Source organism: Panthera pardus, unplaced genomic scaffold, assembly GCF_024362965.1.
Source record: "Panthera pardus isolate Hobbes unplaced genomic scaffold, ASM2436296v1 HiC_scaffold_1, whole genome shotgun sequence".
Lineage (NCBI taxonomy): Eukaryota > Metazoa > Chordata > Mammalia > Carnivora > Felidae > Panthera > Panthera pardus.
The window spans coordinates 88790284-88804520 of NW_026526654.1; the positions used below are offsets into that span (position 1 = coordinate 88790284).

General features: G+C 42.3%; 1 protein-coding gene across 1 annotated transcript in view; it reads left to right on the plus strand.

The window, feature by feature from the left end:
* MICU2 (mitochondrial calcium uptake 2) overlaps positions 1 to 5036 on the plus strand; it is a 143320-nt gene extending 138284 nt beyond the window's left edge. Inside the window, exons 10-12 of the mRNA XM_019447990.2 lie at positions 1062 to 1170; positions 1625 to 1782; positions 4387 to 5036. Of these exons, the coding sequence (XP_019303535.1) occupies positions 1062 to 1170; positions 1625 to 1782; positions 4387 to 4491 (372 nt within the window). The 3' untranslated portion in view covers positions 4492 to 5036. The remainder of the gene's footprint in view (positions 1 to 1061; positions 1171 to 1624; positions 1783 to 4386) is intronic.
* The last annotated feature ends 9201 nt before the right edge of the window (positions 5037 to 14237 follow it).

Sequence of the window (14237 nt, forward strand, 5' to 3'; positions counted from 1 at the left end):
CTCCATTCCATGACCCTGGGAGCATGACCTCAGCTGAAATCAAGAGTTGGACGCTCAACCGACTGAGCCACACGGGTGCCCCGAGAAAGTTTTTTTTTTTTAGGCAGGGAAGAATTTACTTTCAAATTAACAGTTTTCATACTTTGTTTACTTTTTCAGTGGAAAAACTAGTTTTTCTAACTTATTTTTGTTTTGTTTTTATGGGCAGAGGTTTTGAAGTTAGGAACGAAGGTTCAAATCCTGATTGTTCCACTTGGTAGATCTTGAGCAAATCACTTACTTCCTGAAAGGTTACTCCGCTAAGGCTCGGAGAGGCCAAGACCATGCACACAGTAAATGGCAGAACTGGAATGAAAGCACAGCTTTTCTGACTCCCAAACCCAGTGCTCTTTCTCCGTGCCGTGTCCACGGATAAAGCAGAAAAGCAAGGAGGCAGAGCACTTAACGGGGTGTTAGTCTCCTCAGCCTTAACAAAATGCCACAGGCCAGATGGCTCAAACAACACATTCATTTTCTCACAACTCTGGAGCCCGGAGTCCAAGATCAAGGTGCCGACAGGTTGGTTTTTGGTGAGGCCTCTCCTCCCAGCTTGCAGACCACCACCGCCTTCTCACCCTGTCCTCACGAGGCCTGTCGTCTGTGCTTACGTGCGGAGTGAGCGTGCGCTGCTGTCCCCTTCTCTTATCGGGACGTCGGTGCTATCAGAGTGGGGTCCTACCCTTGTGACCTCAGGTAGCCTTAATTGCTTCCCTAAAGGTCCCGTCTCCGAGTACAGTCATGTTGGGTGTTTGGGTTTCAGCCTGTGGATTTTGCGGAGACAACTCGGTCTGTGACACAGGGCCACCCCGGTTCTCGCCCTGCGCGATCCAGGAGACCCCTTGCACAGAGTGTGCTGTCTGCCACCCATGCACGGTGGCCCTGCCCGTCTTTTTAATAGACTCTCTTGGAAGGCTACAAAAGTTCACAAGCTTTATGGTAGAAACAGGACTTACGCTTCTGCTTATATTCTGAGATCGGTTTTACAAAATCGTAATTAACACTCACTTTTGTTATTTTATTAGAGTATTAGTTTGGATGAGTTCAAGTCCTTTTGTCATTTTGCCACCCACCTAGAAGATTTTGCTATTGCCATGCAAATGTTTAGTTTAGCTCACCGTCCTGTCAGACTGGGTAAGTGACGTGACTTCGTTTAATTTTTGTCATCTACAAATAGCATCACTCTGTTCTTCAACGAGAACATACCAGTCAAGGAGCCAATTACCAGTGAAACAGTTGATTAGCCTTTTAATTAATTCAGTGTGGTTACTCTAGACTTACAAGGACTCTCACATTTAACAATTACGTTATTTGCTTTTACTTCCTTATTTCCTAAAAAGGAAAAGGGAATATTTAAATATGTTCTTTAGAACATTGATTCAATTAAAACAGGCTGCCTCTCTTTCGGTTACTTTCAAGACATTTCTCAGCCAAATGTATTATTTCAACATATTCTTAATGAGTATTTTTTGTTTTGTGATAATGAACATTTAGACTTAATTTTGCTTCTCAAATAATAAAATTTAGGTGAATTCCACTTAGACTATTTCACACAGTTGATGCGTTGTTTTGTGTTTTCTTTTTTCAGCGGAGTTTAAGAGGGCCGTGAAAGTAGCAACAGGGCAGGAACTCTCAAACAATATTTTGGACACCGTGTTCAAGATCTTTGATGTGGATGGTGATGAATGTCTTAGTCATGGAGAGTTTCTCGGGGTGTTAAAAAACAGGATGCATCGAGGTTTATGGGTAAAGATTTTGAGTTTTTAATAACTACATGTTTACATGTAATTAAGTGAATGGCATTACACCTAGAATTTGGGCAATGTGTGTGTGGTCGTAAATGGAGGTTTTATCATTTGTGAAGAGATTATAAGCCATGATCACAAACCGAGATGTCTCCTTCAGATGGGATCCAGTATTTTCCTTTGCTTTTTTTTTTTTTTTTTTTTTAATATGAATCTAATCAGAAACTGCCACTCAGAAATCATTTTACTTTGGGCTCTGTAGTTAGACACACCTAAATTCAAATCCCAGCTCTGTCACCGGCTGCCTAATCTTGCAAAGCCACTTAACTTTTCAGAGCCTCCCATTCCTCATCTGTACAATGAGGAAACTAATAGAATCTACCAGAAAACAATGTTGTAAGAATTAAGCGTAAAATACTTAGGATAGTGCCTGAGACAGTTGAAGTAAATGTTAGCCATTGTTATTGTATTCAGATTCTTCACAAATTAGTCTATAATTGTGGGGCAAATAAAACTCAAAATTTTGTTTAAATTGGAATCTGCTTAGAAGCACCATCATAAGGGTAGTATGCTAAGCGAAATCAGAGAAAGACAAATATCATATGACTTCACTCATATGAGGACTTTAAGAGATAAAACAGATGAACATAAGGGAAGGGGAAGGAAAATTATATAAAAACAGGGAGGGGGACAAAACAAAAGAGGCTCATAAATGTGGAGAACAAACTGAGGGTTGCTGGAGGGGTTGTGGGAGGGGGATGGGCTAAATGGGGGAGGGGCACTAAGGAATCGACTCCTGAAATCATTGTTGCACTATATTCTAACTAATTTGGATGTAAATCAAAAAGTAAATAAATTATTAATTAAAAAAAAGAAGCACCCTCATAAAAGCAGTCTGCAGGTTGAAAACAAGGGTGGAAAGAAAACTGTATGGTAAGAGGCAGTTCGGCCAGAAGAAAGGAGAGAATGAGGGAGAGAATGTGGTGGCTTCATGAACAGCCCCCTTCATTTACTCCTCGAAAAGCACATCATTTTCCTGCTACCCACATTATTAATGGAAAATGAGTAAATATGATTTCTGTTAGCAGATGTGTCTCACAAGCTTTGTAGGCATTTAGCATCTCATCGTGAATAATCCTGTCCCTGAAAATGAAACCAGCCTTTGCAGTAACGATTTAATATACCCACGAGCCTCTGCCATTTCTCAAAGACATTAAATAGAGCTGTAAATCGATCCGGAAAAGAATATATATAAAATCTAAAATAGGGACACCTGGGTGGCTCAGTCTGTTAAGCGTTTGACTCTTGATCTCGGCTCAGGTCATGACCTCACCAGTTTGTGAATTCGAGCCCCGAGTCAGGCTGCACCCTGATAGCTGATAGCGCAGAGCCTGCTCGGGATCCTCTCTCTCCCTCCCTCTCTGGCCCTCCCCCACTTGTGCACGCATGCTCTCTCCCTGTCTGTCTCTCAAATAAATAAACTTTTTAAATAAATCTAAAACTTTAGCAGGGCACCGGTGTAGCTTAGTTGGTTTAGTTTCCAACTCTTGATTTCGGCTCAAGTTGTGATCTCACCATCATGAGATAGAGCCCCATGTCGGGCTCCGCACTGGGCATGAAGCCGGCTTAAGATTCTCTCTCTCTCTCTCTCTCTCTCTCTCTCTCTCTCTCTCTCTCTCTGCCCCTCTCCTGCTCACACATGCTAGCTTGCTCACTCGTTCACTCTCTCTAAAAAAAAATTTCAACTGGCAGATTTGCTTCCATTTGGGAGATATCCAGCAATGCTGTCCTCCTGTGCTCACCAAGGATACACATGTTTTTTAACCTTTACTTTCTTCTTTAACAGAGGAATAATACTCATAGAACTTTTTAATTCACAGAGCACTTAGATGAATTATAGTCTTTTTTCTTAAAGCCTCTTATAAAATATATTGTTTCTTTTTAACTTAGGTTTAAATCAGAGTTTTAGGCTTATAATTTATATTCCACATAGCTAAATAAAGTTCACCATAAAAAGGAAAACATTATAGGGGCGCCTGGGTGGCTCAGTCGGTTGAGCGTCCAACTTCAGCTCAGGTCACGATCTCACGGTCCGTGAGTTCAAGCCCCGCGTCGGGCTCTGGGCTGATGGCTCAGAGCCTGGAGCCTGCTTCCGATTCTGTGTCTCCCTCTCTCTCTGCCCCTCCCCCGTTCATGCTCTGTCTCTCTCTGTCTCAAAAATAAAAAAACGTTAAAAAAAAAATTTTTTTTTAATTAAAAAAAAGGAAAACATTATAAAATATTATAAAGCGTCATGAAATCATTACATTTTTTAAAACCAATATATGAAAGAAATTGCCCACGATCTTCGTTATCTTACGGAAGAGGCTCCAATCACGTGCACTTAGCCTCCACTCTTGAGTTCCCCAAGGCTGTTCTTACATCACGTTCACGTTTTATCCTTTACCCCGTCCTACTTACAGTTCTGTTGGAATCCTCTTTCACGACATAATCCATCTCAGGGACTCTCTGGAGGCATGTGGGAAATAAATGGTAACCGAGCTCGCATGAAATCGTGTCTAACCTTGAAGAGGATGATCTCTTTACTTTCACTTTGTGTTAACAGGTCCCACAGCAACAAAGTATACAAGAATACTGGAAATGTGTGAAAAGAGAAAGCATTAAAGGAGTAAAAGAAGTCTGGAAACAAGCTGGAAGAGGTCTCTTTTAGAAAAATAATATGGGAATTACATTGCTCTGAATGTCACAATTTGGAATTTTTTTTTAAGTACTAGATGTCTGTCTTCTGGAGGCTTCATTGATTTTCTTTGTCATATAAAGATGCCTTGTATTTACTTCCTGATTCAGTAATTTCTTGATAAAATTTCATTAAAGAACTTAGTAAATACAGGTACTGGATTCTGTCAGAGGGCCTAGAATTGAAGTCATGCTTTGTACTTTGATAAGATTGAAAACCTCATTATTCACTGATTTCTTAGACACAGTAGTAAAACATCTCTTTGGAAGGGTGTCAGTGAGTAATTACAGAAAAAAGTAGACACACAAGGCTAAGATCAAGGCCAGGAGTCCTGGTGTTCCCAGTAGCACAAATTCAGTTAAGAACATTTCAGATTTTCTTGTCTGCATCTCATATCTCATAAGCTTCTTGTACATTTTATTTCAGTTAGCTGTATATTAATTGTCCTAAAAATAATGTGTAAATTTCAATATCGTATGTGGAAACCAAATAAAGTATTTACACAGATACAAAAATTATATTTTTAATGTGTTTTTTAAAACTTTTTTATAAATATAAATACTCTCATCCTTGCCAACCACATTAGTTCAGGTTCTCAGAAACTAGCGTAATTGGGGGGATCCCCTGGCTGGCTGAGTCAGTGGAGCAAGCAAGACTCTTGATCCTGGGTCTGTGGGTTCAAGCCCCACACTGGATGTAGATGTCATTTAAAAATAAAATTAAAAAAAAAAAACAAACTATAGTGTTTTGGGGAGAATCTTGAACACAAGATCGGGGTCTCATGGCATATAGTGGGTTGTGGGTAAATGTTTAAAATGGCACTAAAAATTAATTGGCATTAAATATAAAATGCTGTTGTAAGTAAAATGGCATTTTTAAACACGATAAGTGAAAATTACTTTAAAAAAAATTTTTTAATGTTTGTTTTTGAGAGCATGAGCAGGGGAGGGGTAGAGACAGAGGGAGACACAGAATGTGAAGCAGGCTCCAGGCTCCGAGCTGTCAGCACAGAGCCGAACGCAGGAAAATTATATTTTAAAAATAAGCTACTTAAGTAAGAATATTGCAAATCTTTGAAACATGTTTCGGGGTGCCTGGGTGGCTCAGTCAGTTAAGTGTTCGACTCGATTTCAGCTTGGGTCCTAATCTCACTCTCATGAAATTGAGCCCCACGTCGGGCTCCAAGCCGAGTGCAGAGCCTGCTGAAGAGTCTCTCTCTCCCTCTCTCTGCCTCACCCCTCCATTTCTCCTCCTGTCTCTCTCTAAAATTAAACAAACAAAAAAGTTTTTAAAATAGTAATAATGATAACTAAAACATGTTCCATTCCCTGGTTAAATGGCTGATTCTGAGACCAGAGCAGGGAAAGTACAAGATGAGCCTGGAAGTAAGAGATAATAATGAGGATGTCCCAAGTGTAGCAAAAAGGCAACAGCCGACTTGAAGGGGCTCCCCCTGGCCGAATCCGGTACAATCTGAGTATCAAAGTAATTAATGTCAGCAATGGATCGTAACCTACTAAGAATCCGTGAGGCCAACAGGCGGAGAAGCAGGGGGATCCATACGTCCGGCGTCTCTCAAACAAAGAAGTGCAGAAGCCAAAGGACTTTGACACCAGAGCCTGGGAGGAAACAAGACTGAATCTACCAGGAAGAAAATGGGAAAGCGGGGAAAAAAGAGAGGTGCGTAACTGCGAGCGGGGGGAGACAAAAGGCCGCGCGGAGGGGAGGGACCCCCTTCTGCGGAGGGACGAAGGGAAGAGAAAGAGTGGCCAGGACAGTGCGGGACCTTATCCGGACAGGAGACAGGCCTCGGACTGAGACAGAGGGATCCGATCTCTGACTGGGGGGCTTTCTTCGGACTGGGGCCTGGGGCCCGCTCCCTGTTCGCGCACCTGGGGAGGAGGGGAGCCAGGGCCTGGGTGCGGGGGTAGGTCAGGGGCTCAGTCCGCAGCTGGAGAAAGCGGTTGCCATTCTGGAGGGCTGCGCGATAGCACAGAACCCGCCTGCGTCCACCCCCCACCCCACCCCCCCCCCCCACACCCCACCCCCGTGCAGTGGCTGGGCCAGGGGTGCAGTGTGCAGGAGGAAAAGGCCGCCGTGTCCCTGGAGTCCGCCACCCCGGGGCTCGCAGGAGCAAGGGCAGCGGCTCTCCGTCTGCAGTAGGAGAAGGCGGTCGTCCCTGAAGTGCGGCGGCAGAGACGAAGCCACCAGGACCACACGTGGCCACGACGAGAGGCGCTTCCCCAGCGCCAGAGCGCACGGAGCGCGACTTGGAATCCTAGCCAAGCGCAGGGTCAGGGGTGTTGGCGGAGAGAGAAGGACCCCCCCCCCCCCCCACGTCTGCGCCCCTGGCACAGTGAGGACGACTCAAACGGAGGCCACCGGGTGGGCTCCGTGGAGAAGAGACTGGGGGCTCAGCATTCCCCCCCCACTCCCACCCCCCCCATCAAGGAGGGGACTCAGGGCTCACCCCCTGGGCCCATAGTGGAGGTGGGGCCAGATGACGCCAAGCCACGCCCCTTTGCCCTGGGCAACTGCGTATCCACCGGAGCAGCACCGACCCTGCGGACAGCTCCTCCCCACAAGCGTTGCCTGGATTGACTCTAGGTCAACTCTGGATGAGCAGATACATTCTCCCCCCACTCCGCCACCCCCGCCCCATTTCTCCTCCTTATCTCCTCCCTCCCCTGGGCTGGTTACTCTGGTCATTGGTCTCTCTAAACAGGCATAGTTAATCCATTGTCTTGCACACGTTCTACACCTCCTTCTTTACACTCCTTTCTCTCTCTGGAATTACCAAGCCATATAGTTGCTCTGCGTAACTTTCTCTTTGTTTCATTTTCCCTGCCTCCTTTATTTTCCTCTCTCTCTCATGATTAAGCCTTCTAGTCTCTCAGCCTGGTCAATGTTTATTTTTTCTCCCCCGTCATTTCTCTCTTTGTGCTCTTCCACCAGCCCCGCCCCCACCCTCTTCTCTACTTGCGGTCGGTGTTTTTTTGGGTTTTTGGTTTTAGTCTTTAGGTTTTTGTTTTTCTTTGTGTCATTTATGTGTTTGCGTGTTTTTGTCTCCTGTTTGTCTATCTGTTTTCCTTTCCAGGGCTACTCCAAGGAACAAATCAAAGCACACCTGTGGAGGGTCCAAACTATCACTACGAGTAGGGTAATAAAATGAACTCACAACAGAGAGCAAGTAACAATCGCCGAAAAAACACCTGCTGAAGGGCCAGGCCCTGGACAGTGCATGACCCTCCTTTAATACAGCAGTGCTCACAGGTGCAGAGCACACAACAAGCGTTTAAAACACATGAGGGACAGAAAACTAGCCAAGAGGACGAAACGGAAGAATTCTCCTCAAAAGAAACTCCAGGAAGTAGCAATAGCTAACGAGTAGATCAAAACCAATTTAAGCAATATAATGGAACAAGAATTTAGAATAATAGTCGTAAAATTAATTGCTGGGCTTGAAAAAAAACATAGAGGACAGCAGAGAATCTATTGCTGCAGAGATCAAGGGACTAAAAATAATCATGATGAATTAAAAAATTCTATAAATGAGGTGCAAAATAAAATGGAGGTGGCCACAGCACAGATTGAAGAGGCAGAGGGGAGAATATGTGAGATAGAAGATAAAATTATGGAAAAAGAGGAAGCTGAGAAAAAGAGAGAAAAAATCCAGGAGTATGAGGGGAGAATCGGAGAACTAAGTGATGCAATCAAACACAACAATATCCGTATAATAGGAATTCCAGAAGAGTAAGAGAAAGAGAAAGGGGCTGAAGGTGTACTTGAACAAATCATAGCTGAGAACTTCCCTGATCTGGGGAAGGAAAAAGGCATTGAAATCCAAGAGGCACAGAGAACTCCCTTCAGATGTAACTTGAATCGATCTCCTGTACGACATATCATAGTGAAACTGGCAAAATACAAGGATAAAGAGAAAATTCTGAAAGCAGCTAGGGATAAACAGGCTCTAACCTACAAAGGGAGACCCGTAAGACTAGTGGCAGACCTATCTACTGAAACTTGGCAGGCCAGAAAGGAATGGCAGCAAATCTTCCATGTGATGAAGAGAAAAAATATGCAGCCAACAATCCTTTATCCAGCAAGTCTGTCATTCAGAATAGAAGGAGAGATAAAGGTTTTCCCAAACAAAAACTGAAGGGATTCATCACCACTAAACCACCCCTACAAGAGATCCTAAGGGGGACTTTGTGAGTGAAATGTTGCAAGGACCACAAAGTACCAGAGACATCACTACAAGCATGAAACCTACAGACATCACAATGACTCTAAACCCATATCTTTCAATAATAACACTGAATGTAAACGGACTAAATGCTCCAACCAAAAGACATAGGGTATCACAATGGATAAAAAAAACAAGACCCATCTATTTGCTGTCCACAAGAGACTCATTTTAGACCTGAGGACACCTTCAGATTGAAAGTGAGGGGATGGAGAACTATCCATCATGTAACTGGAAGTCAAAAGAAAGCTGGAGTAGCCATACTTATATCAGACAAACTAGACTTTCAATTAAAGGCTGTAACAAGAAATGAAGAAGGGCATTATATAATAATTACAGGGTCTATCCATCAGGAAGAGCTAACAATTATAAATGCCTATGTACCCAATATGGGAGCCCCCAAATATATAAAACAATTACAAACATAAGCAACCTTATTGATAAGAATGTGGTAATTGCAGGGGACTTTAACACTCCACTTACAGAAATGGATAGATCATCTAGACACACGGTCAATAAAGAAACAAGGGCCCTGAATGATACATTGGATCAGATGGACTTGACAGATATATTTAGAACTCTGCATCCCAAAGCAACAGAATATACTTTCTTCTCGAGTGCACATGGAACATTCTCCAAGATAGATCACATACTGGGTCACAAAACAGCCCTTCATAAGTATACAAGAATTGAAATCATACCATGCATACTTTCAGACCACAATGCTATGAAAGTTGAAATCAACCACAGGAAAAAGTCTGGAAAACCTCCAAAAGCATGGAGGTTAAAGAACACCCTACTAAAGAATGAATGGGTCAACCAGGAAATTAGAGAAGAAATTAAAAGATATATGGAAACAAATGAAAACGAAAATACAACAATCCGAATGCTTTGGGATGCAACGAAGGCAGTCCTGAGAGGAAAATACATTGCAATCCAGGCCTATCTCAAGAAACAAGAAAAATCCCAAATACAAAATCTAACAGCACACCTAAAGGAACTAGAAGCAGAACAGCAAAGACAACCCAAGCCCAGCAGAAGAAGAGAAATAATAAAGATCAGAGCAGAAATAAACAATATAGAATAAAAAAAAAAAAACAGTAGAACAGATCAATGAAACCAAGAGTTGGTTTTTTGAAAAAATAAATGACATTGATAAACCTCTAGCCAGGCTTCTCAAAAAGAAAAGGGAGAGGACCCAAGTAGATAAAATCAGGAATGAAAAGGGAATTATTACAACCAATGCCTCAGAAATATGAGCAATTATCAAGGAATACTACAAAAAATTATATGCCAACAAACTGGACAACATGGAAGAAATGGACAAATTCCTAAGCACCTACACACTTCCAAAACTCAAACAGGAAGAAACAGAAAATTTGAACACACTCATAACCAGTGAAGAAATTGAATCAGTTATCAAAAATCTCCCAACAAATAAGAGTCCAGGACCAGATGGCTTCCCAGGGGAGTTCTACCAGACGTTTAAAGCAGAGATAATACCTATCCTTCTCAAGCTGTTCCAAAAAATAGAAAGGGAAGGAAAATTTCCAGACTCATTCTACGCAGCCAGCATTACTTTGATTCCCAAACCAGACAGAGACCGAGCAAGAAAAGAGAACTACAGGCCAATATCCCTGATGAATATGGATGCAAAAATTCTCAACAAGATACTAGCAAATCTAACTCAACAGCTTATAAAAAGAATTATTCACCATGATCAAGTGAGATTCATTCGTGGGCTGCAGGGCTGGTTCAACATTTGCAAATCAATCAATGTGATACATCACAGTAATAAAAGGATAAGAACCATATGATCCTGTCAATCAATGCAGAAAAAGCATTTGACAAAATTCAGCATTCTTTCTTAATAAAAACCCTTGAGAAAATTGGGATAGAAGGAGCATACTTAAACATCATAAAAGCCATTTATGAAAAGCCCACAGCTAACATCATCCTCAATGGGAAAAAACTGAAGCTTTCCCCCTGAGATGAGGAACACGACAGGGATGTCCACTCTCACCACGGTGTTTAACATAGCGTTGGAAGTTCTAGCATCAGCAATCAGACAACAAAAGGAAATTTGTCAAAGGCATCCAAATTGGCAAAGATGAAGTCAAGCTTTCACTTTTTGCAGATGACATGATATTATACCTGGAAAACCCAATAGACTCCACCAAAAGGCTGCTAGAACTGATACATGAATTCAGCAAAGTCGCAGGATACAAAATTAATGTACAGAAGTCAGTTGCATCTTTATAAACTAATAATGAAGCAACAGAAAGACAAATAAAGAAACTGATCCCATTCATAATTGCACCAAGAATCATAAAATACCTAGGAATAAACCTAACCAAAGATGTAAAAGATCTGTAGACTGGTAACTATATAATGCTTATGAAGGAAATTGAAGAAGATACAAAGAGATGGGAAAACATTCCATGCTCATGGATCGGAAGAATAAATATTATTAAAATACTTAACAAAGTATTAACAATACTACCCAAAGCAATCTACACATTCAACGCAATCAAAATTGCACCAGCATTCTTCTCAAAGCTAGAACAAGCAATCCTAAAATTTGTATGGAACCACAAAAGACCCCGAATAGCCAAAGTAATTTTGAAGAAGACCAAAGCGGGAGGCATCACAATCCCAGACTTTAGCCTCTCCTACAAAGCTGTAATCATCAAGACAGCATGGTATTGGCACAAAAACAGACACATAGACCAATGGAATAGACTAGAGACTCCAGAATTGGACCCACAAAAGTATGACCAACTAATCTTTGACAAAGCAGGAAAGAATATCCAATGGAAAAGAGACAGTCTCTTTAGCAAATGGTGCTGGGAGAACTGGACAGCAACATGCAGAAGAACGAAACTAGACCACTTTCTTACACCATTCACAAAAATAAACTCAAAATGGATAAAGGACCTGAATGTAAGACAGGAAACCATCAAAACCCTAGAGGAGAAAGCAGGAAAAAAACCTCTCTGACCTCAGCCACAGCAATTTCTTATTGGACACATCTCCAAAGGTAAGGGAATTAAAAGCAAAACTGAGCTATCGGGACCTCATCAAAGATAAAAATCTTCTGCACTGCAAAGGAAATGATCAGCAAAGCTAAAAGGCAACCGACAGAATGGGAAAAGATATTTGCAAATGACATATCGGATAAAGGGCTAGTATCCAAAATCTATAAAGAACTCACCAAACTCCATACCCGAAAAACAAATAATCCAGTGAGGAAATGGAGAGAAGACATGAATAGACACTTTTCTAAAGAAGACATCCAGATGGCCAACTGACACATGAAATGATGCTCAACGTCACTCCTCATCAGGGAAATACAAATCAAAACCGCACTGAGATACCACTTCATGCTGGTCAGAATGGCTAAAATGAACAAATCAGGAGACTATAGATGCTGGCGAGGATGTGGGGAAACGGGAACCCTCTTGCGCTGTTGGTGGGAATGCAAACTGGTACAGCCACTCTGGAAAACAGTGTGGAGGGTCCTCAAAAAATTAAAAATAGATCTCCCCTATGACCCAGCAATAGCAGTGCTAGGAATTTACCCAAGGGATACAGGAGTGCTGATGCATAGGGGCACTTGTACCCCAATGTTTACAGCAGCACTTTCACCAATAGCCAAATTATGGAAAGAGCCTAAATGTCCATCAACTGATGAATGAATAAAGAAGATGTGGTTTAAACATACAATGGAATACTACTTGGCAATGAGAAAGAATGAAATCTGGCCATTTGCAGCAACGTGGATGGAACTGGAGGGTATTATGCTGAGTGAAATAAGTCAGTCAGAGAAAGACAGATGCCACATGTTTTCACTCATATGTGGATCCTGAGAAACTTAACAGAAGTCCATGGGGGAGGGGAAGGGAAAAAAAGTTACAAACAGAGAGAGAGGGAGGCAAACCATAAGAGACTCTTAAATACGGAGAACAAACTGAGGGTGGATGGGGGGTGGGACAGAGGGCGGGGTGGGTGATGGGCATTGAGGGCACTTGTTGGGACGAGCACTGGGTGTTGTATGGAAGCCAATTTGACAATAAATTATATTAAAAATAAATAAATAATCCATGAGCTTACACTGATAACTGACTGATTAATGGGACAAGAGAAGCCCCTCCCTTTACAGCTGTCAAATGATAAGGCCTTGAAATACACCAGCCTGCTAAGTGGGAGACTCGTGTGATTTAATGCTTGAGAATGACAAGGGGTGAAAACTTTTTGTCCCATTATTATAAAACAGCACTTATTTTGCTGCTGATTAGGAAACAAACTTGTTCTCATTTTAGAAATAACTAATTCTTGTATTTCTCTATTGTAGAACCAAACCAAGAGAAAGGAGAAACGGTACAAATGGAGAACGTGCGTCCGCATCATTTCCTCTGTTAGCCACGAAAATACTGTCTGATTCTCTCCTACCCGTCTGCTCACCTGTCCTTAGGGGTATAAAAACCAAAAACTGGATAGTTTCTGGTGTCTCCAGAGTCTCAACTTTTCCAGCCCCTCCCCTGGTGCTGACCCCCCCCCCCCCCCCCCCCCCCCCCCCCCGTCACCGGCTACTTTCCACACCATCCCATGAATACCATGCTCCCACCCTATGAAACCCTTGGCCTTTCCCCACACAGGCCACGTGCTTTTCATCGTCACCTTTCCCTACCCCCACGCCTTTACACACACCCCACCTTCCCCTGATGGCAATGCTTTTCCCTCTCCTGTCCTCCTGGTGAAGCTTTAGACCTCAAGTCGCTGTCTACATACCAAGTTTGTGTCTACTAAACTGTTCAAATTAGGAGCAGGAACGGTGACTTTCTCATCTTTATATAATCTAGCTGACTACCTGCCACAGAAGGCATCCGACAAATACTGGTTAAACAAAGGAAGGGAGGAGGAGAAAAAGAAGAGAAAGGCAAAGAGCGGAAGAGAAAGGAGGGAAGGAAGGGTTTTAACGTCTGTCAGCCAATAACGGTGCAAACGAGGACCCACGAGGTTGCTGAGCATAAAATGCTGAATTAAGACAAATGATCACTCATGGAACACAGTCGAATGTTTATTTCTAAAAAAGCAAAAGAATTTAAATATACCATTATAAATTGATTGTTTAAAAATAGAGCAATGTTAGGGGCGCCTGGGTGGCTCAGTCGGTTTGAGCGTCCAACTTCGGCTCAGGTCGTGATCTCCTGGTTTGTGAGTTTGAGCCCCGCATCAGGCTCTGTGCTGACAGCTAAGAGCCTGGAGCCTGTTTCAGATTTCGCACTGTGAAATTTTCAGGGCTTGCACTGTCTCTCTCTGCCTCTCAAAAATAAATAAACATTTTAAAAAATGTTTAAGAAAGCAATTTTGGAGAACTGCAATAAACTTTCTTAAACCAAGAGTTTTCAGGAATTGAGGATACAGTTTTCAATTTTTCTAAGACAAAAAGTGTTCTAAGCAAAAAGTCTGA